This window comes from Rhipicephalus microplus, chromosome 3 (assembly GCF_043290135.1).
Source record: "Rhipicephalus microplus isolate Deutch F79 chromosome 3, USDA_Rmic, whole genome shotgun sequence".
NCBI classification, from domain to species: Eukaryota; Metazoa; Arthropoda; class Arachnida; order Ixodida; family Ixodidae; genus Rhipicephalus; species Rhipicephalus microplus.
Genome location: NC_134702.1, coordinates 47560231 through 47585935, shown reverse-complemented (window position 1 = coordinate 47585935; position 25705 = coordinate 47560231). Strand labels below are relative to the sequence as shown.

The window sequence follows — 25705 nt, the reverse complement described above, 5'->3', positions numbered from 1 at the left end:
CTGTGTAGCTTACAACCTATTGTGTACAGTAATTTTCCATGCTCGGAATGACATCGCCGAATAGAAGAAAAAAGATTGCCCGCAGCTTCCCTCGGGGGAACACTGAGGAGGATGCGGAGCATATAATTGGTTAACGGGGTGTTAAAGTGCGACTTACTTGGGTCGATGGCTAAATTGGTTAACGTGGTTGTGAAATGGGGTGTTAAATTGCGACTTACTTAGGTCGATGGCTAACTTGGTTAACGTGGTTGTAGGAGGGGGTGTTAAATGAGTGAACACGTACACACGTATGCGAAAGGGCGGCGCTGGTCGAAGGGACGTCGATCATTGTGTTTGTGGATTCGTTGGCATTCATTTCACCGCGATCTTGGACGTCGACGCGCCGTACAAACCAACCGACGAGCGGCAACTGAGCGAGCGAGCGCCGACCTTGAGTATATATACAGCGCGACGGCGCATGCACTGTCAGCTGTCGAATGTTCGAGAAGGGGGAGAAGCGCAACGGCGCATGCGCGCGCGTCAGCTGCCGATGTTCTCGAAGCGCGACGGCGCATGCGCGCGCGTCAGCTGCCGATGTTCTCGAAGCGCGACGGCGCATGCGCGCGCGTCAGCTACCGATGTTCTCGAAGCGTGACGGCGCATGCGCGCTACATTATACAGCTAGCGAATGTTCGTGAAGAGGAGAAGCGCACGCGGTGTGTAGAGGAGGAAGGGTGCACAGATGGTGGAGGAGTGAAGCGCGCGCGGTGTGTAGAGGAGGAAGGGATGCACAGATGGTGGAAGGAGGAGGAGGAAGCTTGCGGACGGTGCCGCACTACAAGCCTCGAGTATTAGATGCTCCGCATCTAAAAGTGAGGGATGTACCATTCACCTGTTTTAGCATCACAGGGCAGACAAAATCATGAGTTCGTCACTTTATTTCCTTGGCATTTTTTTCTTACCGTGTTTCTCGATTTTGATTCATTTCCCAGACAATCTAATTTTTAATGATATCACTCGCTTGCCCTGATATTTAGTCATCATTTCCAGCGTTTCTGTTGCACGAGCAACATCAGTTTAAAGTGAACGTCTTATCACACAAGCGGAAGCAACTGTGTGAGGTGCTTGTCTTTTCTACACGATTGACTCATTCCAGCAGAATAAGTATATACACTGAAGGATGTTGGCTTATAAGATAACAGTTGCTCATATCTGAGGGTCTAGATTTTCAGGGTCATATGCAAACAAGGTTTTCTCCTTTCTAAATCTGTTGTGTTTCTTTGGTCAGGGCACCTCACAAACAGGGGGGCGAAAGACTCGGTGGAACCTTAATGCGTCAAGGAAAAAAAAAAGCCTTGTTCCTATCGTGAGTATAGCGGCCAACGAAGCTTGGCATAACACCTACTATTTCCGTTTCTTTCTTTCTTTCTTTCTTTCTTTCTTTCTTTCTTTCTTTCTTTCTTTCTTTCTTTCTTTCTTTCTTTCTTTCTTTCTTTCTTTCTTTCTTTCTTTCTTTCTTTCTTTCTTTCTTTCTTTCTTTCTTTCTTTCTTTCTGCGCCGCCGCGGTGGTCTAGTGGCTAAGGTACTCGGCCTCTGACCTGTAGATCGCAGGATCGAATCCCGGCTGCGGCGGCTGCATTACCGAAGGAGATGGAAATGCTGTAGGCCCGTGTGCTCAGATTTGGGTGCGTGTTAAAGAACGCCAGGTGGTCGAAATTTCCGGAGCCCTCCACTACGGCGTCTCTCATAATCATATGGTGGTTTTGGGACGTTAAACCCCACATATCAATCAATCGTTCCTCCCTTCTTTCTCTCTTTCTTTTTTTCTTTCTTTCTTCTTGGTGGCACATCGTTTTTCGCGTACGGCGCCGAAATATGTGAATTTTAATATAACATATTCGCTCAAAAGGAGCGCCTAAATTACGCGTGACATCACGGAGCAGGACGCCACCGCGTTCACCGCTGCGTCGTACCTGAGCTACTCCAACGAATATATTCATACGAGTCGGAAGACTTCCGCGTTCTTTAAAAAAACATAACAATCTTGATCGCATGCTCGACGAGTTCGCCAAACATCGATTCCACTCAGCGACGGGGGACCCGAAGGTACATGTACTATATATTACTTCTCGTTTTCATATCGTTCCGATCTTTTCTCCCGCCGTGCGGTCATTCTCCTTCTCAACGTCCAGTGTCGTTTATCCGCACATGAGCAGGCATCATGTCTTCCGGAAATAAACAGAACTGACCGTCGCGCGGCGTCTTGTAACATTCGGCCTGAGCGGCGCGCAATCCGTGGGAATGCGGTCGTATTGGCTCGTTTTGACCCCGTGTTCGTTGTCTCGATACCTGCTCCTTTTATACCTGGAGTTTCGGCATGCGAGCTACAGAAGCTTCGTCCTCCTTAATGAGGAAAGGCAGAACCTTTGAGACGTTTGGGGCGAGTGGGCTTTTTACTCGAACGCATCTTGGCAAGACATCGAATGCGCGCGTAGTCGTATCGAAGCGGCGCTATATATAGACAATTGATAAGCGACTAAAAGGAAGCTACAAAACAAAAAGAATCGAGATGTCTATAGTCTCTTCCAGTTCGAAAAGGGTGGTGCAAGTAACACGAGGACAGGGCCGCCTGAACCCTGAAATAAGAAAAAAAAAATGTCATATGGGGTCAAGATAGCATACGTTAGATGACAACCGGTGCTTGCGTTTATGCGATATCTTTCCACCTGCCTGTCCGGAAAGTTTTTGCGGTGCCGAAAGAAGACCTGATCGGCATAGCCCGCACACTGTATCCGGGAACTTGTTATCAAAGTGGCCGCTCAAGCTGAGTCCACTCATTGCGTGTGTGTGTGTGTGTGTGTGTGTGTGTGTGTGTGTGTGTGTGTGTGTGTGTGTGTGTGTGTGTGTGTGTGTGTGTGTGTGTGTGTGTGTGTGTGTGTGTGTGTGTGTGTGTGTGTGTGTGTGTGTGTGTGTGTGTGTGTGTGTGTGTGTGTGTGTGTGTGTGTGTGTGTGTGTTCTTTGACCGAGCGAAAAACCCCTCTGATCAACGGTTACGTCGAGTTGACTCCGTTCGTGTCGTTCGAGGCCTAGGTCGAGCAGATTGCAGTATTTCAAGCGCAGGCAGAAACGGGGCAGACTCAGAATCGCATTCGCGTCACACTGAAAGTGCTGCAGGACTGGGACACCGGTGATGGTTGGGGATCCGTTTGATGACCGTTAGACATTACCACTGAGGTGTAATCTCCGTGGAGACTGGGAAGCTATCCAGTCTTACAGAGACAGTTCCGAATTGACCCCGAATTCTAGGACACCATTTTGTCGTACTTCACAGCTTCTTCGTAGCTATACTGTACAAACCATTACTACTGTAAGCAGACTGAGATGGAGCGCAGGGTCCGCATTCACGAGGATTCTCTTTCGCATAGGTGCTGCAAAATACTCGATCCTGCCTTCACAAATACTGTGTCCAGTGACAAGGTTGTTCGACATTTTTACCTTGAAAAGTTATCGCTGATACCAGCCCTCTTTTCGTGACCGGCAGCCTGCGCCGAAATATGCTGCAGTGTAGCCGCGATACAAGACCCAAACTGTGCCGTGTTAAGCTGCACGTTATATCTTTACGTCTCTCTCCATCTGCACCCGCGAACGTTCCAAGAGACCGCAACAGTATATGTCTGTGGCATCACGCTAACATTTGTGGGTATGTTGAGTAAAAAGCTGGAAGAATTTCTGGTTGAACCCTCTGCCTTTCCTTCCTTCCAGTTATCTCTCTCTCTTTCTTTCTCTCTATCTCTCTCTCAGTTACGGCTTCCGTCCCCGCGGTGGTATACAGTGGTTACAGTCCCCGGCTGCTAATCCAAAAGTGGCGGGCTGGATTCCAGTCGGGGCGCTAATTCTATGAAGGCGAAATACTAAAAGCCCGTGTGCTGCGCCACGTTAATGCACGCTAAACAACATTAGTTTGAAATTCCTGACCCTCTCCAGTGTCATGACACGACGCTTCATAATCATATCGCGGTTTTCACACGCGAAAGTTCCCGGATATTAGAATCAGTTCATGGCTCGTCAGCCTTGATAGACAGCGTCTAATCAATCTTTAGAAGTGCGCCACGCAAAGCGTGTCATTCGAAAAGCCGACGCAAAGATATATCGGCCTACTCGGAAACGACGCGCGTTGCAGTGGAAGGCACATAACGCGATCGAAAGAGGAGGAGGAGGTTCCGTCGGCAGCCGGAAGCGCGAGAAGAGCGTGCAACCTCCCCGAAAACGAACCCAAGCAAATTATACAAGCGCGCATCACGCGAGTCTTCATCGGATGGCGATGTGAGGATAAGAACGAGGGGCCTGGAAAAGGTTCGAAACGAAGGAGGGAAGGGGTGACAAACGGGAGGAGAATGAGCAGCGATATTGATTTATCGCCCGTGAATGTCGGCGGTTGCGACGGAGTTGGTCGCGGACGAGTTTGCCGCTTGAAGCGGAAGTTTTGAGCGAGGTTTCCTTCAGATAGACGCGACATGCGGGTGCGTAGACGGCGCGAGAGACGCTCGTACAGAGTTTAAAGTTAAGGATGGATGAGGGGAGTCTCGACGAAGTTTAAGCCCCTCTTCCCCTTTTTATATGTTTACCCCTGCCCCTTCTCATACACACATACACGTAGATACGAGCACCCAATCTCACGTAGGTCTTCCCCTTTATACCAACCCCTGCCCCTCGAGAAATCTTGTCCCCTCTGCTCCCGCTCACCAGGAAAACACGAAGGACCTTAAACACTGAGCGTGCAGGCTGTTGCGCCTTTGGGTAGCGTGGTGCGGACTCGGGCCATCCGAGTCCCCGGAGAGGACGAGTAGAGAAGCCGGAGAAGGAGAAAAAAATGTTTATATACAGTATTTACATGGTAGCGTGGTACAACATGAAAAGAGAATCACACACGAGCGCCTCTGCGCTAGCGTTTTTATACATCGTCCGCCTTCCCAAGATCCCTTGCAAAGAAAATTTATGCGCAGGATACTCCAATGAGATCGTCGTCTTCCTCTCCGTCCCCGAAGAGGGAAAGCCAAACACCGCCTCCCTCTGAACCTAGGAAAGGGGCAAGACATGCCCAGTTCGCTGTTTGGTGAGGGAGACCCCACGCGCCAGCGTGGCACCACAGTGAGATGACGTGGAATCCCATGCGCAAATCGCTCCCTGATGCAGCCAGGTTGACTCAAGCAAGGCAGAATACCCCGTACAGCTGCTGGGTCGACGCTGCTTCGGAGTGTTGCTCTCGGCGGCTGACAAAAGCTTGGCCAACGACTTTTGTGTCAAGAGGAGCCGGCGACGTGGTTTTTCCCGATTGTCCGCGTCCGTCGCCGTCCCGGTGCAGGGTTGACTCATCAACAGCTGCCAGGTGCCAGCAGGCCGCGAAGACCACGTGGAACTTGGGCGAGGCACAACAGCACCCCCGCCGCCAGATGATACATCGGGAGGTCGAGTTGTTCCATGCAGCTCGGCCGGGTCGATGTCGGCGACGTTCCGGCAAGGCTCTTGCTTTCTCGAAGGGCCTGGTCAAACTGGAATGCTCCAAGAGCTGGCCTCTGCGCCCCGCTTCGGTGAAAAGTGGGTGACAAGCTCCAAGAAACGACCTTTGTCAGCCACACACAATGCGACAAGCACCGCGTGCACGCCACTCTCATCGCCAGGCCTCAGATTTACAAAGCAAACATCTTATCTTAATAACTTAAGCTCAAGGAAACAATGTGCATACTAATCGGGACAAGTGTCCAGTAACTCTTTCATACGTAATTCCATTTGGAATCGAGATAACATTACAATCAAGCTAAACAAGCAAACTGTAGAGCTCGGGACAACGAGGGAGTCAGTAAAAAATTTCTCTATGCCCTCACTGTAACACATTGAAAAAAAAAAAAAGAGTACACATAAACTAGGTAAAGGTAAACAAAAAAATCAAACAAACCTTCCGCGTCTTTTGACGAGTCAAAACGCTCGACTTAGGGCGTCTGCATTTGTATGAAGGCCACCTCTCTTGTAGCGCACCTCGAAATTGTGCTGCTGCAGTGCTATGCTCCATCTGAGCAAACGACCATTCTTAGGTGACATTTGGTGTAACCAGGTTAGTGGAGAGTGATCAGTTTCTATAATAAACTTAGAGCCAGCAACATAGCAGCCTAGTTTTTGTACGGCCCAAACAATGCAAGCACATTCTTTTTCCGACGTGCTATAAGCCTCTTCCCTGCTGCTCAATTTGCGACTCAAATACAAAACCGGCCGCTCCTCTCCACTCTGGTCCGTCTGACATAGCACTGCTCCTAAACCGCGTTCGCTTGCATCACACTGAATAGTGAAAGGTTTTGCAAAATCCGGTGCCCTCAAGACGGGTTTCTCACTCAATGCGTGCTTCAGCTTCTGAAAAGCGTCTTCCTTTTTAGAGTCCCATTGAATGTTCACAGGTTCGGTCTTGCGTAAACTATCTGTCAAAGGGCTGGCAATCTCGGAGTAATTCGGGACGTAATGCTGATAGTAACCTGTGAGGCCGAGGAATGCTCTCATCTCGGTCTTAGTGCTGGGACGACGATAACCGACCACCGCGGCTACCTTGAGTTCGGACGGTCGACGACGCCCATTTCCTACAATGTGCCCTAAATAGCTTACTTCAGCACAGCCCAAATGACATTTCTCTCTCTTTACCGTAAGACCTGCATTTTTGATCCGTTCCAAAACCATCCGAAGGTGTTCAACATGGTCTTCCCATTTGTCCGAAAATATCGCCACATCGTCTAGGTAAGGCAGCGCAAATTTCTCGAGCCCGTGGAGAACCTTATCCATCAGGCGGCTGAAACAATACGGCGCGTTCTTGAGCCCAAAGCTCATCATCAAAGGACGAAAAGTGCCCAGGGGTGAGATAAAAGCAGCGTATCGACTCGCGCGCTCTGTCAAAGGGACCTGCCAATACCCCCTAACAAGGTCTAACGTAGAAATGTATTTCGCCTTAGACACTGTCTCTACCCTCTCTTCAATGTTAGGAATAGGGTAAGTCTGGTCGATTGTTACAGAGTTCAGGCGGCGATAGTCCACGCATGGCCTTGGATCACGGCCCGGAATCTCAACCAAAATCAAAGGCGAGGTGAAATCACTGTCTGCTTCGATGATAACACCTAGGTCGATCATGCGGCGAATTTCGGCCTCTAGTATCTCTCTCTGTCTAGGTGACACCCGATACGGCTTACAGCTGATCGGCTTGTTAACCGTCAGCTCAATGTCGTGCTTAATCACATCCGTTTTGCCTGGCTTCTCGGAGAAAACGGTAGCGAATTCCTGTACTAAAAGCTCTAAATCTTCCTCTTGAGCCTTACTTAGGGTGTTCCCTGTGTCTACCCTATCTGACAATGTGCTGCTGACCGTGCCATCGGAAAGACAAAGGATTTCCGCGCCCTCATCCTCAGGAACATTGAGTGCAAGGTTTACTACTGCTTTTCGTCGCATGTAGGGTTTCATTAGGTTACTGTGATACACTTTGGGGCATTTCCGGCCCCACTTTACCTCGTAGTTGGTGTCTGAAAGCACTGACATCACTGTCGCTGGTCCCTCCCATTGTACGTCCAGCTTGTTTTTTCTTGAAGGGCACAACAGCATCACCTCATCGCCCACTCTAAAGACTCGCTTTCGAGCTGACTTATCGTAACGGGCCTTGGAAAGCGCCTGTGCTGCGCGCATGTTGCTCTCCACCACTTCGCGTGTAGTCCCCAGTCGCCCCAATAAATCCAGTACATAGGAAACCACATTAGGGTCCTCCCCATATCCAGTCCATGACTCTCGTATCAAGTGCAGCGGACCTCTCAAGTTCCTGCCGTAGACAAGTTCAGCCGGACTAAAACCCGTACTCTCGTGTGGGGCCGACCTCAGAGAAAACATCGCAGCTGGTATACACCCCTCCCAGTCACTTTTATGCTCAAAGCACAAAGCTCGCAAAACGCGTTTCATGACCGAGTGCATGCGTTCCACAGGGTTCGACTGTGGATGGTGAATAGAGCTATGCGCGATTTTTATCCCGCAGCGTTCTAGGAATGTAGTCGTAAGGCAGCTTGTGAACACACTTCCGTTGTCACACTGTATCTCCGAGGGAAAACCCACCCGAGAAAAAATAGACAACAATGCGTCCACCACGCATACTGAACTCAACTCTTTCAGTGCGATTGCCTCCGGGAACTTGGTGGCAACGCACAGCGCGGTCAGGACGTACCGATATCCTGATTTAGATGGAGGCAGAGGCCCCACGATGTCAATCACGAGCCGACGGAAGGGTTCTGTGACTATTGGCACTAGTTTCATTGGTGCCTTCCATTTGTCTGTTGATTTTCCTATCCGCTGACAAGTGTCGCATCCACGGACAAACATCTCTACATCCTTCCAGCACCCGGGCCAGTAGAACTCCTGAGCCAGCTTAGCTTTCGTTTTCTTTATACCTAAGTGGCCCGCCCAGGCGTTGCTGTGGGCCAGGTCGAGAATGTTCCGCCGGTATTTTAGTGGAACTACCACTTGGTTGTAGACCCGCCCTTTACCGTTCTCATACCTGCGATGCAACACCTCGTTTTGGGTGTAGAACGAAACGTTCTTTCTAGAGTTACCTTCCTTATGTATGGCATCTAGCAGCATAGAGAGTGCGAGATCCGCCTTTTGATCGACCACTAGCGTTGCACGGTCGGTTCTGGCTAGCTGACACCAACTGGTGGACGCGGGTGTTAACACCGAGCCTGTCACCAAGTCCTCGTTTTCGGGCGTTAGAGATATTTCCTCGCTGTTGTCGACCCTAGCCCCAGTTTCCGTCTCGACAACTCGCATGGCAGACTCATTTTCCGTCGCAACTACCTCAGGTTTTCCTACACTGCCCTCGGACGTCTGCTCCCCAGAGGTTGAGCTGCTCAGCTGTTGCGTCAGCTCGCGCGCCTTCGAACGGGTAAGGGCCATGCAAGCTATTTCGGTGGCAAATGATTCTCCACGTGTTTTTAACATTTCCTCAGACTTATTTGAAAATAGGTAAGGGAAGTGCTCCGGAAGGTTGGCTGAAATTGCTGCTTCCGTACACAATTGGCCGAAAGGGCCCTCGATTACAACCCTTGCTATCGGTAGGCAGACGCTTTGCTTTTCTGCCACTTGCCGAATCCAGGCACACTCTCCTATATAGTCTTCGGAAGATACGCAACTTGGATGCGCTACATCCATTGTGGCCGCCGAGTCCCTCAATACCCTACACATTCGGCCGTTCACTGAGAGTGTCCTCATGTAAGGCTTCAACAGCTTTAAGCTATCCTCTGACTCCTGAATTGTGGCAAATGCCATGTGCCTCTTACAGCTCCTGGCCATGTGGCCCTTTTCTCCGCAGCTGTAGCAAACAACTGGCTTCCGCGCTTCTAACGCATGCGCTATGTCACCAGGCGCCTTTGAACCTGATGAAGGTGCCGCCTTAGTCCCCTCACTGTCCTTTCCCTGCTGACTGTCTAATAACTTGGAATTCTCGGGTTTCCAGTTATTTCTTGCAAACCTCTTGCGTCCCTGGTTTCCCGACCAGCTTTCTACCTTTTCATTTTTTTCCGAAGTTCGTGGTGTACTGCGGAGACTACGGCGTGAGCAGTAATCTTCGGCGAGTTCTGCTGCCCTGTTCATGTCTACGTCTTTCATCCTATCCTGCACCCAAAGCCTTACCTCCTCGGGAATTCCCCGGTAAAACTGCTCAAGTACCATCAACTCAATGACCTTGTCATGGTTGCCATAGACTTGCGCGCTTTTGAGCCACTCTTCAAAGTTGGCTCTAATTTGGTAGGCATAGTCTGAATGAGATTCGTTGCCCCTCTTAGAGTGCCTGAACCGCAGGCGGAAATCCTCTGTCGATAGGCGACATTTTCGTAGCAATGCAGCCTTTACCCTGTCATACACCTCGGAGTCCTCTTTATTCATTCTTGCGATAACATCGGACACTTCGCCTGGTAGTACGCATATCAGTTTTTGTGGCCAAGTCTCCCTACTAAACCCTGCATTTTCGCATGCTCGCTCAAAATGCACGAGGTATAATGCAATGTCGTCACCCGCCTTGAAGGTGTGGATTAGATCCTTTATCTTTGATTCTCCACCCCCTGAATTTCGATTTCCCACGGACATACGAAGCTCCAGTTCTTTCAGACGGATTTCATGTTCTTTATCCTCGCGATCCCTCCTTATTTCCTCCTCTCTCTGTTCACGGGCTAAGCGCTCACGCTCCTCTTTCTTTGCCAAAATGGTTTCTCTGGCCTCAATGGCCTCTTCTAAACTCACTTCCTCTTTTCCCAAGTGCTCCAAAATTTGTTGTTTTCTTTTAACCGAGCCGACCGAAATATTCAGCTCCTGACAAATTTCGAGGAGTTCTTGGACCTTAAACTTCTCCATCTTAGATATGCACACCGTTTCTCTTCTAAGGTAATTTTGCCCACGAGCCACCCAATTCTTGGTCTGCGAATCAAAATTTACCACAATCACCCTACCACGTTACCGACCATCTGCGCTAACGAGTCTGGCGAAAAGAAGAGCAAACACGCGGCACTCACCACTTCGATGCAGCCGACGCAGGCGAATCCCATAAGCTGCCAGCCACTGTTGCGCCTTTGGGTAGCGTGGTGCGGACTCGGGCCATCCGAGTCCCCGGAGAGGACGAGTAGAGAAGCCGGAGAAGGAGAAAAAAATGTTTATATACAGTATTTACATGGTAGCGTGGTACAACATGAAAAGAGAATCACACACGAGCGCCTCTGCGCTAGCGTTTTTATACATCGTCCGCCTTCCCAAGATCCCTTGCAAAGAAAATTTATGCGCAGGATACTCCAATGAGATCGTCGTCTTCCTCTCCGTCCCCGAAGAGGGAAAGCCAAACACCGCCTCCCTCTGAACCTAGGAAAGGGGCAAGACATGCCCAGTTCGCTGTTTGGTGAGGGAGACCCCACGCGCCAGCGTGGCACCACAGTGAGATGACGTGGAATCCCATGCGCAAATCGCTCCCTGATGCAGCCAGGTTGACTCAAGCAAGGCAGAATACCCCGTACAGCTGCTGGGTCGACGCTGCTTCGGAGTGTTGCTCTCGGCGGCTGACAAAAGCTTGGCCAACGACTTTTGTGTCAAGAGGAGCCGGCGACGTGGTTTTTCCCGATTGTCCGCGTCCGTCGCCGTCCCGGTGCAGGGTTGACTCATCAACAGCTGCCAGGTGCCAGCAGGCCGCGAAGACCACGTGGAACTTGGGCGAGGCACAACAAGGCTGAGATATGTAAGGTGAGAAGAAGGAGGTTTTGTAGCGCTGGACCCGATGCGAAGGTATCGACAAAAATTGTTTGCTCAGATGCAACGACTACGTGATTGCGGAGGCCAGTTGGGAAACGACGCGAATATGAAACGAACAACGCTCAGGTAAACGAGAGAGAGAGAGGAAGAGATACGAAAGGAGCTTTCAACTGAGGAGTGTCGTGAAGATGCGTGGTGAGCCGCTACACAGCCTGCCTGTTCGTGCAAGTCCCTCGGAGGCACCTGTTGGCGAACCATTAATGCTAATGCCCTCTCACGCCATCGGTGTGTGGGTTTTCTCCAGGCGCCTGAACGCGTCTAATGCGCTCCGGAGGTGAATAAAAATGATGACAACGCAGGGAGACGATGAAGTAAGGCAGTCTTTCATTTTATCACTGCTTTTTATTAATTTTTTTCATCTTCTTCAACGCTTTCATGTTTCTTCAAATCTTGAACTCGTTCGTTGCTCCGATACTTCGCCCCCCTCGAGGAATTTCGCAACAATGTTCTTTTTTCTGATGTCCGCTGAATGATATTATAATACAGCTTTTTTCTCTCGCTCTCTTTCATTGAAATAAAAGTGTGAGAGAAAAATTACATGTAGTGGTCAAAATTTTCTACCACCCATCGGTTTCGCAATCACTGCTCGCATGTCGGTCCTGTTTCTTCTGCACGTCAGACAGAAAACGGGAGATACCTTGCACAGTGTGGTTTACGGCACAAATGAAACACACATAGAAATTACCTGCACCCTTCTTCGGGCAAACGCATATGAAAGATCTTGACGCTGTCTAGCAAAAGTATGGCACAAGCGTCATAGAGGCGCCTATCCCGCACTCCATAAAATACAGCTCATTGTATGGAATTACGTAAATCAGCAGCTGGAAACGCATGGTGAAGGGGCTTTCCTTTGACGATGGCGCACACGTTTCTTCAAAGTAAGAGAGGGACAGCTGAAGTTTCTAGTTGTCCCGAACTAGCCATGCGCCCACTCTAGTACGTATGCATAAATGTTATCCTGTAAAATGGATTTAACTTGATTCATATTAATTTTCCTTTGACTTGTAATACTTTAATACCCAGTGATCAATTAGATTTTGGTGCTCACTTGTAAGATGTACACACTGTCTTTACTTATTTTCGATGTTTCGTTTGTGTATGTACAAGTTGAGTGTACAATAAACTTCTCTTTCTCAATCTTGCTTCCAGACAGGCTTCTATTCATATAAATATTCATATAAATTAAAAAAAATCAGACAATTAGAGACGGCTGGTGTCGCCTGGTTTCGTCTGTTTTCTCGACCTGCATGAAAGGTAATGAAATGGTACGCGAGTGGTACACAAGGGCGCAGCCCAAAGACAACACGAACAAATTAAGAGCGACCATTCAACAGACTCTATTTTTCACTCTTTTTCAATATAAATGCAGTAAAATACATTCGCAAACACATGTTGTCCCACTGTTACCATTACAGGTTATGGCTATGATTCGCAATCATGACACTGTTACTATCCAAACTCCTAGTTCCGTTTTATTTATTTATTTATCTATTTATTTATTTATTTATTTATTTATTTATTCTAACAGAGTCAATGTAGCCAAACGACCCAATTTATGCGGGATTCATAGTTAGCTTTATCTCTATTGCTTTTGCGTGCGAGTACGGTAATTATTTAAAGAACAACGCATACTAAAGATACTTACGAACGAAAAATACGCATACAAGACAGGAAGGAAACAAAATTTTTGCTGCTGACCCACTTTGAATTTGTAGCTTGAAGGGCTGACATTGGTGGGGTGGCCGGAGAAGGGTAGGGAGAGACATATTGGAAGGCCTCTATTAAACCATGGTGTTTCTGAAAAAAAAACAAAAACAAAGCAGCATGAAGCCGCTGAGCACACAATGCTTGCTTATTTAATATCATACACATGTTCTGTATTTGTATCCGCTTGCTTTCTATGTGAAACTGTTACGCGTCGGCCCAGTCAGTCGACCCTGGTTAACCTCCCTCGGCCCTGGTTAACCTCCCTGCCTTTCTCCTTATGTTCTCTCTCTCTCTCCCTCTGTTGCTACTTGCAGCCTGCTGGCAGTGTATAATAGAAATTCGAATATATAGGCTGCTCGGAATTTCTATATTGACGCTTTCTTGGCCGTCTCTCTGTTACGCAGCGCGAGTCCAGAGCCGAAACGCGAGAGCCGCCTCACGTCCATCATCGACCAGCTGCTGATCAACAAGACCAAGGACTACTTGCAGCAGTGCAGCGACCTCACGAAGAGCACCAACCACCACAACAACAGCAACGATACTTCCCAGTCGCCGGCGCTTGATCCAGGTAAGAACCTTTTGTCTTTTTTCTTTCTTCACCATAATGAGATCCAGTCACACGGCAATATGAATCGCTAATCCTTTTCACAATGTAGCAACAAGGATGAACAATCGCATAGTGGCGTAGGTGGCGTCGCATGATCAGAGGTGACACGTGGCACTATCTGTGTTTGTGCGTGTATCTTTTAAACCATCTATTACGCGACGTTGTGGCTTCGCGGTCATATGGTGTTCGGCTAATCACAAGGAAGTGGGTTCAACTTCCGGCAGGGGTAACCGCGTTTCGATGGGTCCGTTAAGCTAAAAAAGAGAGAAGAAAAACAATCCCGAACTTATGTTTACGTGTTCTTTAATGAACTCGATGTTGTCGAAATTAAAACAATCCAGTCCGTTATGGCGGGCCTCCTAATCATGTCTTAGTTTTGGCACGCCAGGCATTTTCTGGCAGCGCCACTGACAAACATACCGATCAGTTTCCAATGCTCTGTTTGCGACTAGCGTGCCATCATCATCATCATCATCGTCATCATCATCATCATCATCATCATCTATCTGCGTGTCAATATATCTATAGCCGCTTACGACTGGGTGCTCTCGTGATTACCACCTAAACGTGGCGTCAACCAAAATAAGTATATGCATGGGAGGGTAATATGGTTTGACGAATATGACGTGCTAAGACTTCAATAATGCCGCCATTCCGTCGCGTACGTCGTCAAACACTTCCCGCTAAACAGTGGCACATACCCGCCGGCGAGTATGCGTCACAGGCGTGTGCCACAGAAACGACGAGAACACACGTGGATAACTTTAACGCGTTAGCGATAAGAAAAACCTGACATCGGCTGCGTTGACCGAACGAACGCATTCAATAAATATCATAGTCTCAGCAGGAATCAAACCGCAGCATTTTGCGTGGCAATCAAGTATTCCACCACAGAGCCACGCCAGGCCTCGGAACTACTTTTCAAGTACACCGTGACACCGTAATGTTTGTGAAACGTTAATGGTGGTTGCAGTGCAGAGGGGGGGGGGGGGGGTAGCTATACAATTTTATAAATATTACATATGTATTCTTATCACACAGCCGTCACTTCAGGCTAACGTGGATTGTAGTTAGGTGACATTCGCTGTAGTTGATTTTTGTAGCAATGTCCAGGGCTACCATCTTCGCCAGCACCAGCGATTCATATCAGCTTATCGCTTCTGGTCTGTCAATACTCATGTTCGTGTTGGCATCGTTGCCCAAGTGCAAACAACTGCTTATTTAAGCATCTGCAACTGTTCAATATAGTTCTATGCGTGCATCATTTGTACATATATTTAGCGTCATTTCATGACGTGTCGCTCAGTAAGAAATTACAGCATGGTCACCTTCCCTCCGCATGCTTCGCATAACGTCGATTCTCGAGGTACGTGGGATCTGCTGAATTTTTTCGAATGTTCGGATGCATAGTACATGAAATGCAGTTGCAGCAAACATGTCAGGTGTATTCTGGTATACAGAGGAAGTATTAAAGAAGGCATCCTTTGTCTTCTTCGTCATATCTCTTTACATTATTGAATTCAAAGGACCAGCATATCTGTGCTCGCGCATTGCTGGGCGTCGATCGTTGTAACGCAAAGTACAAGATGGTCGTATTTCGCCTCCCAATATTTATGCTTCTGTGACCGTGACACCACTTCCGGTAAGAGCGTAGGCAGTGAACATGACGAGTCAGACAATAAGCACAATTTATGCTCGATGCCAAGCAGGTGAAAGTACTCTGGATAGGAGTCGTATCGAAAATGCGTCCCACGATTGGCCCTCCGTTTGTGCTTCCAAATCTATTGTCACCTATGTGTTGTCAAAGTTTTTGTCTCTGAGAAAGTACGTCCTTTGCTGCAGCGTGGCATCGTCGGTAGATGTTCGAGTATTGCCTACTTGGCCATTTGAAGCTTCTAGGCCAGTCTGATGGAAAGGCCTTGCTTTTTAATTAGTGGGCCCGAACTTGGGATCGTTTAAGTTTATAAAGTTCTCTGTCTCTCTGTAGATGTTCCCAGTAACTCTGTTCAGTGTTCCGGAAACTGAGGAGTTATCCTTGCTTGCATTTATTTGGTAATGTAGATGAAAATATAACTGAAAGAACATAACGACGGAAACTATACAGCGGACATTTAGAAGCTAAAAAAGGTTGCGACTGGCGTCGAGAGAGGATCAAATACAAACTTGCAGCCAAACGTAGACTTAAAACCGAATCAAGGCCTGTGCTTAATATGGATGCCATGGGCAGCATAGATGCAACAATTTTCTAGGAAAAAATTCTTGTAAAATTCTGCATTAAGATCACACACGACAAGGATCCGTTTCATCATCCATTCATTTAGTTCGTTCTGTTAGCTTAGGTCACCGTGTTTTTCGCAGGGATCGGTAACTCATCGGAACGTGCAATATAAGAACGGAAAATCAAATGGGTTACAAAACAGCAATTCGTCCTATTTATTGCCCCGCCGTGGTGGTCTAGTGGCTAAGGTACTCGGCTGCTGACCCGCAGGTCGCGGGTTCAAATCCCGGCTGCGGCGGCTGCATTTCCGATGGAGGCGGAAATGTTGTAGGCCCGTGTGCTCAGATTTGGGTGCACGTTAAAGAACCCCAGGTAATCGAAATTTCCGGAGCCCTCCACTACGGCGTCTCTCATAATCATATGGTGGTTTTGGGACGTTAAACCCCACAAATCAATCAATCAATTATTGTATCAACAATATTTATTTACTGATATTTGTTTTTATTTTTCGCGTGAGACAGCCCAGGCCTCCTTCTAGGGCTATAGCTGTCGGCTTGACAATAACATTGCATGCATGAAAATGTGATTTTTTTTGTTTACACAAGAAGACACTGTGCATTTGCGTTATGAATATTTGTCCGACAAAGCGCTATGCTGCGTGTAACATAAGAAACACTGTCTGTGGTGTCTATATGTTTCTTTAATTTGATTTATAGGGGAAGTTGGGGTGCCAATTTTGGCGCTTACTATTCCTCTTTGCTTCACAGGTAGGTTAAGACTGTAAACTAAAAGAAACACGTGTACGTTAAATATATGAAAGAACGTTTCCAAAGTTGAATGCGCGAACAACTAAAGGCACGCAGGGAACTCACGCACTTCCGTAAATGAGTGTTCAGAAGTGTCTGGGGTACGTAAAAAAAAAATCGCGTAAACAACACGCAAAACCAATTGATTCACGGGAGACCAAGGTGTACGGACGAAATATTCAGTATTGATTGTACGCAGTGTCTATCTCTTTTCGTCTGTATTACACCTACCACTTATAACCGATTCGCTAGAATAGTTCAAGTGTGAGGGTATGATTTGGCATAAATACGCCTATATTCTGTGGTGCTAGGCTGCACGTCGTCGAGCCGTAGAGGCAGCTGCTGCGTACAGCGTTTGCAGTGCTGCACTCGCCCTGTGTCTCAACACACGGAGACTGTGTTATTGCTACACCGTCGGGCCAAATAGCAAACGCTTTGACGGCTGAGAAATCGGGAACGGGGTGAAGGGCGCTCTTGTTCAATTCTCCGAATAGTGGAAGGGGGGGGTGCCACCACTTGGGTTCGTTTGACAGCTCTCCGCCGCCGAAGGCCGCCGCCCGAGGTTGAACGGTCCGTTAGAAATGCTCCGGTCGTCGCCTACGTCCATTAGTTTTATCTCTCCCAGCATTCGACGCTTGCTCCGTAATGTTCTTGCGACGAGTGTGTCTTAGCCAGACACGTGCGTGTGCGTGTGTGCGTGCACTCGGGTATGCCCGCAATGACGCGCTTGTTGTCTTTAGACGCTGACTTTGTGACTTTGTGTATAGATGTGTGGATCGAAGTGCATTGAAATAGCGGAGGTCACTGAAGCGCTTAGCGTGTGGGAGTTTTGAAGGACGTCACAATCCCTTCGTGTTCTGTTGACTGATGCCCGAAGTTGTTTCTATTTGGTTGTCTTTCTTTTTCGCTATTGTGATGGTATTGTTTTGTTTTAAGGCGCGATGACTCAAGTACAAGCGCTGCTCACCGAACATTACAATCACATCGTTACGCATGCATATTTGGGGCCCACATGAATTCCTTTATATATTACTGAGCACATACGTATGGGATCTTACCCAAAACTCATTACAGAGTTACTAGATGGGCTATGTCTACTATATCGTTTTTTTATTTTTAATTAAATAAAGCATTAAGAGACTTCGTGAAAGCTCCAAACAACATCATACAGTATAGACGAGCAAGCAAGAATTGTGAAACCAATTATAGAAACAGTTTGTTTCGAAGGTGGGAAAGCATTCAGAACCAAATATTGCTGTTCTCAGATTTTACATTTATTTTTTGTTAGACTTGAATGCACGGACTCTAATTTAGTCCTTAAGGCTACTTCTTATTGTTCTTACTTTGACTGCGCTAATCATTAACGCAATAATCCTTTGGCGTTTTTTTTTAATTCTCTCAGCTGCTTAACATTCACAACAAAACTGAATTCTCTCGTGAATGTTGAATCACCACGCACCATCTTGATTTTGCTATTTACTGAGCTGATGTAATCGAATTCCACTTAAGTACAACCACGGCTATTAGCTGTCGTCTACGCAGAACATTTATTCAAAAGCAAAGCTTTTTTTGATGTCGCTGTTCACAGCGTTCTTCCTGTGTACAATTCCACCGCCCCTTGCTATAGACGTCTTCGCTGAATGTTCTCTTACGCGCTGCTCAGCGCCGCAGCGGCATACCCGTGTTTCCATTCAAGAGACACCAAAGTCCTTGCCCCATTCTCACGCACCGACTCCGGTACATGGTGAGGCGTAAACGCACGCCACAACGCCCTGAAACTGAAAGGAAACTGCATTCGTGCGAGCCAGGAAATAAGGACGGAGTCGTCGTGTATAATGCAATATACTCTCAACAGAACGTCGTTTACAGTGTCAGGCGGCTATATATTTCTCGAATCTCGTTATCATGCAGGCTTTCGCACTTATCACGACTTGCACGGCACCTTTGTTGTCTTCTTCTCTATTAGTTGTTTTTTTTTTTTTTGTATACCTCCGCAATCGACGCCGATTCCCAACCGCGGCGCTGGGCGTCACGCCGGTTCCCTTTGGCGCCCGCATATTTAACGCCGTCGTGTCCTTTATTCCAGCGAGTGGCAGGTGAAGAAAACCGCCAACCCCGCAGCAGCTGCGGCGTGTTTTTTTCTCCAAAACAAACGACCCTTAGACTCCCGCGTGGTCGAACTCGAAAGGGCGGGTCCTCCCAGCCCGCACGGCTTTATGCCACGCTGACGGAAGCGCTTGTTAAACGGGCGCACTCGCGCCGTTGGGGTGGTGTTATTGTCATTATTTGTTTTTTGCAAACGAGAAGCCAGCACCCACCGTAGCTACGGCGCCGCTGCGTCTTTCAAGGTGCAACTGCTTTCTCGCGCCGTGTCATCAACATGCGGCTCCACGTCGCTACGCCATAACGTGGTCGCGGAAGGTCATTGGGACGTAAACCTTTCGCTGTCGGTCGACGTCGTACGTGGCTGCGTGAAATCAGCAGGCCAGCTCTTGCTGCTGCTGCTGCCACTACTTGGGACGAGGTGTTTTGTTTTTCGTGAATATATATACACGGGGGCCGACGCGTTGTTGTTGCATGGGCGTTAGCCGACAACAAGACGCGCTCGCTGCTGGGTGCGGTGGTATACAACGTCGCTCGTGTGTTTAGTGGCGGACGCCTTGTGCGAGCGCCTTGAAGTCCCAGCTGTTCTGTGCAGTGCACGGCAGGCAAGCCAGTGGGAAATTGCAATGCGCGCGTCTACGAAGAAGTAATGCTCTTGGTGCACCGAGAGTGGTACTACACCGCCTAATTGCATGCGATAACGCTGCTGTATTAAATAAAAGCACGGCTTTGAAGTTGATCAAGATTCTTGTTAAGCGAAAACCTTTTTTTTTTTTCATTAAGTCGTGTAGCATGGAACAACCCCCAGCAAGATCTAGTTGTTAGCGTTGATTTGGTGTCACTTTATTAATCGACTTCTGTGCAAGTGCTCTCGATATTAATACTTTCTAGATGACCCTTTACAAATAGGCACATAAGGAACAATATGGCGATATAGAATTTAAGATTTAGGAAGTTGCAGGTAGCCGGCGGATGCAGCGTTAAATTTGCAGGCAATGGCCCCGCCTGGTTTTCTCTTTGCTAATTGTAATGAAGTAACGTCCTTTATAAAAAGAAACGTGGGCACGCTCTAAGAAAGTCCCAAGGAGCACGACGTAACCCTGCATAGGCCGGCACGTGGCCTGCTAGCTATTCCGCATGCCGTCTTCTACCGGACCTCTATCTCACCACACCGCACCCCCAACATGATTCTCACTCATCTCCAGCCAAATGCGACGTCTATAGCAGTCAAAAACTTCAAGAGAAGTCGCGACACCTGCTTCCTGAAGGTCCAGTGACAACGCGGAAACAAAACATCACTTATAACGCTGTCGCGTGAGGAGCCTAAACGTTGCAGTTCATCAAGTAAACATTGACGTCCTTTCTCAAGCTCGCGACACTTAAGCAAAAATAGTGTTCCATATCCCCACAGGTCTTGCAAGTCGCGAACAATGGCGTCTCGACAAGTCTGATCTTGTGGAGACATGCCGCGGTGTGCGCGCTGACCCCGTCTGGATGCGATGTGGCGAACAAGCCCTTGATAGCCCTTTTTTCACACATGGCTGGTGAAGTGTCAACCATAACTAATGAAAATGCTTGTTGGCAGCTTCTCGTAAAAGATGTTGATTGTTTCTGGGAGCCTTCCTCGTACTACAGTGTTTCCCCACGGGGTTTCTCCGCGTCACCTGCAACAAAGTCGAGAGCCAGCCAGCTCACAAAATTTTAGCTTATGTATTTATTTTTATTTACAGAGTACCTACATCGCCATATAGGCATTACGTAGGGGGGGGGGGACAAAAACAGTCCGTACAAATTTGCAGCAAAATACATAAACACACATAAAAAACACTGTCAAATTTATCAGAACATAATAATGGATCACAAATACATTTTCATACACACCGAACATACATAATGCAAGAAGAAGCTTCCATGAAACACTGTACCATATAGACGAAGCGAAGTAGTAGAACAAATTATTGGACCCTCAAGCTTCGCCTTCAGGAGTTGAACGTGATAGTGATATCCTGTCCCTAGTGCGTGCTTCGAACACTTAGTGCATGAAACCTTTTCGATCTTGCTATGCACCCACTACGTGGCATGAAGGGAATAGGCGCAGTAGCGTGTGTGCCTTTTGTAGTGGGGGACCGGCTTAAACCACGAAGCCATTATGATAATTACATGTTCTGACGCCGGCTCTGAATGGAAGCTTGTACCATGCATTGTTACTGCGATATTTCATGTTGCCTTGTGAAGCATATATACAGAACTCGTGTGTTTGTGAAGCATGAAAGCTACTTCCACTGCATTTGCAAGCAGAAGAAGTTCTTTTCATTGCATTGATAAAGAAGACGCGCGGCCATGTGGTAGAACATTAGCTGGCCATGCCTAAGACACGGGTTCGATCTCCACTCGGACCCAAAGAACCCTGGTTCGGTCCCCACTTTGACCCAGGATTTTTTATCGTTTATTTTATTTTCATCGTTCTCGATTTTTAGATCACGTATTAGGTGACGATTTTTCGCTCACAGCTAATGATGCTGACACCGACACCTGAATTTCTGCGAAACGAGCTCCTTAACGCTATCGCGTTAAAACATCTTACTAGCGTGCAAACTTTATCGATACAGGAAATAAGGAAAGGAATAAAAAAATCGATAGATGGCTTCCTTATTCCAGGGCTTCCCAACCCTGGCAACCCGTAAGGGCTCTCTGGACCAGTTTTACCTGCACTCTTAGGTCAGAGAATATCTGCTCTACCTTTCACTCTTCCGTAAACGATTGTTGTTGGTTTGTGTTAGTTCCTCCATATAGCTAACTCTTCCGACATTCCATCGCACCTCCGTCATCCAAGAAAAAAGAAGTACACGTTGCTGTTTTGGGCGAGTCCTGACTCTTGGCACTTATATGACTCTCTTTAAGGAGTTGTATTATTTTGGTCTCCGCGATTCTACTGAGAGAGTAGACCGATCTCGAAAGGGAGTTGACGCATCACCTTAAGGACTGTCATAGACGTGGCGAGCCAGCATTAAAAGAAAGGAGTAAATTGCCCCTTTTACTCTGTTTTAGAGTGTACGATCCTTTGAGCAGGACACTGTGGCCTTTCTTCTTGAGACTCCAGCGCCAAAGTCCGCGATAAAAGTACGAAATCCGAACTATACGAACAGGCCTGACAGATTTACGTTTTCTCCGGCAGGGCACTGCACGGAACTGTAAGTGTTTTAATATAAAGTGCACTGTATACATATACCTGCCGTCACCGCAGGTTCGACCCGTGGGGGCAGAAAAAAAAACAAAAAACACAACGTTCTCGTTGTGCTGTGCGAGCACCCGCCCTCTCTTCGCACGACGCGCGTACCGCCGTTGTATATTAGCTGTCGATTGGCGGCGACTTCCAAATGGGCGAGCGAGAAAAACAAAGGCGCGGGAGTGGTCCGCTCGCTTTATCATGGTGCCGCCATTGTTCGGTTTCCGTTTGACCTATTTAACTTTTCGCCGAACACTATAATTCTCGGGCGTTGTTTTGAATGCGCGCCGTACACACAGACCTCCACTTCTCGTCGTCGTTCTGATAGTCTCGCTCGCTCGCTATAGAGTCTCTATGCATATAGGCACCGACAACACAGAGGAGTGGTGTATTCGACGATCTCTCGCTATGAGACCGCGCGGCGGGCGGCGACGACTTGACTACTGTGTCAGGTCGTTAAAGGGTTCGAGCGGCGGCTCGCCGAGGTCGTTTCCTTTTCGCATTTATCTCTCTCTCTCGCTCTTGTTCTCTATCCCAATCTCTTCGGACTTGTTTTTTTTTTTTTTTTTTTAGCGCGCGTCATTTTTCACGTGCGCGTTTTGCAACGCCCGCGCTTCAGATTGCTCGTTGGCCCGCGATAGAAAAAAGCTATATAGGCTGCTCGAGTGGGCTCGAATTAGAGCTGACGATTTTGACTGTTACAAGAAAATGGACGGGGAAGACTCGGAGGTTGCCGTCAAGTTTAGTTGTTGCCGCTGGAGTTGCTGCGTACGAAGGAAGCGAGGCGACGGAAAGTCGAATTTCAAAGCGGCAAAAAATACCGTCAGTTGTGCAAACCTTTTCCACCGAGCACTATAGCCGTCGCCATATTACTTTTCAGACCTGTGAGTACAAAAGCGAAAATATAAGGTTTGATCCCTCATTATCAGTCTAAATTTCAGAGTGGCTGTGTGCTCGCATGGGCACCTTGCGAAAGTTCGAACCTGAAGAGGGTTGCTGCCAACCTACTTAACGTGAGCACGCTGACATCTCCATTGCGTTTATTAAACGCGCAATCCTGCACCAGTACAACTGAACTGCACTCTCAAAGCAGCCACCCTGTAGAGGCTTCCTTAAAGTAATAGGGAGAGAAAGAGAGAGAAATAGAGAAGACAGGCAGAGAGGTTAACCAAGCTTGGCTCGGTTGGCTACCCTACACTTAGGGTGGGGGAAAGGGAGAATAATAGAAAAGAAAGAGATAGAAAAGAAGAAGAGTACAGAAGAGAAGTATGAATAGTCAGCTCGAGACTACACAGCACGGTCTCACACTGTTCTTTCACAAGCGGTCGTGAAGTTTAAAGTAATGCCTGCGTACGGGCTTTCCTTCTCCACAGATGCACAGGTCAGCGCTGTGTCTCTTCTCGTAGGAGTTTGAGTAAAGAACGCGTATGTACACGGAAAAGGTTGTTGAACTTTGCCGGAGAGATGACGTATTTGTTCACATCGGAGATGGCAGACAACGCGACCGCATATTGACTGACCCATTAACTCTGTAGATGGGTCGTCGGCGCGAGATGCGACGACCCACAATGCTAAAGCGAGAACGTAGTGGTCACCCTGTGTCCTCGAGTCGCTCGGTCAAGAAAGAAAACCGTGAGAGAATGACGGGTTGCTCTTGGCTCCTTCTGACGGACGGCGGTGGCACTCCTTCCACTCGGAACAGTCGAGACAGAAGCAAAAAAAAAAGTGCCCGGCCGTGTCATCAGAGCCCGGAGTTGATGCATATATTCTCGAGACATTGCCGTCAGCGACGCGCGGCGTGGCGACGCAGAAGCGGACGTCATTTGTCACCGAACTACGCGGCGGACTTTCCCACGCCGCCAGAGAAGAAAAGGAATGACCGCGAGTCCGGAGGAGAACGATAAGAACGAGTGCACCACGAAGAATGCGCATTGGTTTTTAATGTCACCGCACGGGAACGAGAAATGTTCATACAAGCACGAGAGGGCAACGCGCCGACTGCGACGAGCCCTTTTTGGTGCCCCCACTGTACGTCACCAGTCCCCCCCTTCTTCCTTCTCAGTGTCGTCCCACGTGTCAGCTATGAATTGTCCAGCGTCCTTTCGCCCAGAAGATACCAGGTCACTCTTCTCTCCAAACATCACTCGACGCCAAAGGCTTTCCTGACCAGCCCGGACGACAGCTTGTCGACTCTCAGGCGACGTCGCAGCGTCGCTTCAAGCTCACTACGAGACCCAGAAGCGCGGGAGCCGATCGTGGCTCCTGAGAAGAAGAAGACGCAGAGAAGACAGCTCAAATTAATTCCGACGCGTCTCTTGCATGCGCTCAGGCCGGCCGGTTCATGGCCTCGGCGGCCACCGAAGTGAACTGCAGCTTCCCCGGCTTCAGCCACTGTCCAAAGATCACGAGCAAAGAAGGGGGAAGGGTGGTGGCTCACGACTAAGCCGCAGCGCTCTTCACTCTTCTGTTTGCATAGCGACCGCGGCGCGTCGCTGGCAGGCCATGCAAACAAGCGCCTGTCATCGACGACGCGGGAGAGAAGTCCTGCTGCACCCGATCATGACGGGCCCCAACGCGAGCGCCCTGCCACACGTGTCGCGCCCCCGACTGCGCTCCCGATGCGTTTGCTCCTCCTGTATGTCCGTACGTGCGTGCCCTACTCTCGTAGTGAATATATACCGTTCGTGCTGCTACTGGCTACCGCGACGTATGCACACGCGGACGCTTATGCATACCGCAGCGAAGAAGGCGCCAGTGCGACGGGTCCAAGCGCGGCCGCTGTGGTTCCTCGGCGGCTCCCGCAGTGACAGTGACAATGGGAGGCGGTCACGATTGGCGCGTCACCGCGGGTCTTCTTCTGTCTCTGTCTCGCGTGATCCCGCGGCACGCAGGCAGGCAGGTTCGTGCGTATTGCAGGGGTGGAGTGTGTGCGCGTATGAAACCGCCGCTCGTGACCCCTGGCCGCAACGCTGTCCTTCCACTTGTTCGTATGCGCAGAGGAAGAATCAGAAAGGCGACCTCCCGTACGTGACCTGCGGTGCTGTCCGGCTGCAGAGGAGGCGGCTGGATGTTTGTCTGGTCCGCGCGTCTGTATAGGTCATACACCACGTGTTTGAGCGAACGAGTGCGTAGAGCCGGAACGTCTCGCTGAGAGTGTTGTGGGAAAATACTAAGAGGTGCACTAAGGCGGAGGCCTCGTCGAGTGTGGCGGTGTACGAGTTGTTTACGAGAGCGGGCTTTGTCCGGGCCTGAAACGCAGCTGCACTGCTCGGCGCTGCGCGCATCCACCGCGCGTAGGTATAGTATATGTCGCGTCTACCAACAATGCCCACAGAAAAGCATAGTGCAGAGAAAGCTGAAGTCGTTATCGGACTTCTCTGCGTGTATCAGTGATAACAGTTCAGGTTTAGTGAAGCGGCAACGTGGGATGTACCTGTTTGCTCGTCTTTTTGGTTCACGTTCGTGGTACGTTACAAGATAATTTAGTAGACATCCTGCATGAATGCAATAGTTCGTCATATCGTGTCAGCCGCAATTAGAAAAATGCGGAGTCACGCCGCTGGGTCATGCGTTAGGAATCGCATGTCTTTGGTGAAAAAAAAATCACAGCATGTCCACGGAGTGAATGATGTTGAGTGGGGCGAAGCGTCCGTCCGTCCGTCCGTCCGTCCATCCGTCTATCTGTCCTCCTCTCGGTCTGTTGA

The 25705-nt window shown here is 48.7% G+C and overlaps 1 protein-coding gene across 2 annotated transcripts in view; it reads left to right on the top strand.

Moving 5' to 3' along the window:
* Window positions 1–25705, top strand: part of LOC119175366 (uncharacterized) — a 528289-nt gene that overhangs the window by 240913 nt on the left and 261671 nt on the right. For both annotated transcript variants that reach the window (XM_075889437.1, XM_037426388.2), the window contains exon 3: window positions 13446–13609. In XM_075889437.1, the coding sequence (XP_075745552.1) occupies window positions 13446–13609 (164 nt within the window). The remainder of the gene's footprint in view (window positions 1–13445; window positions 13610–25705) is intronic.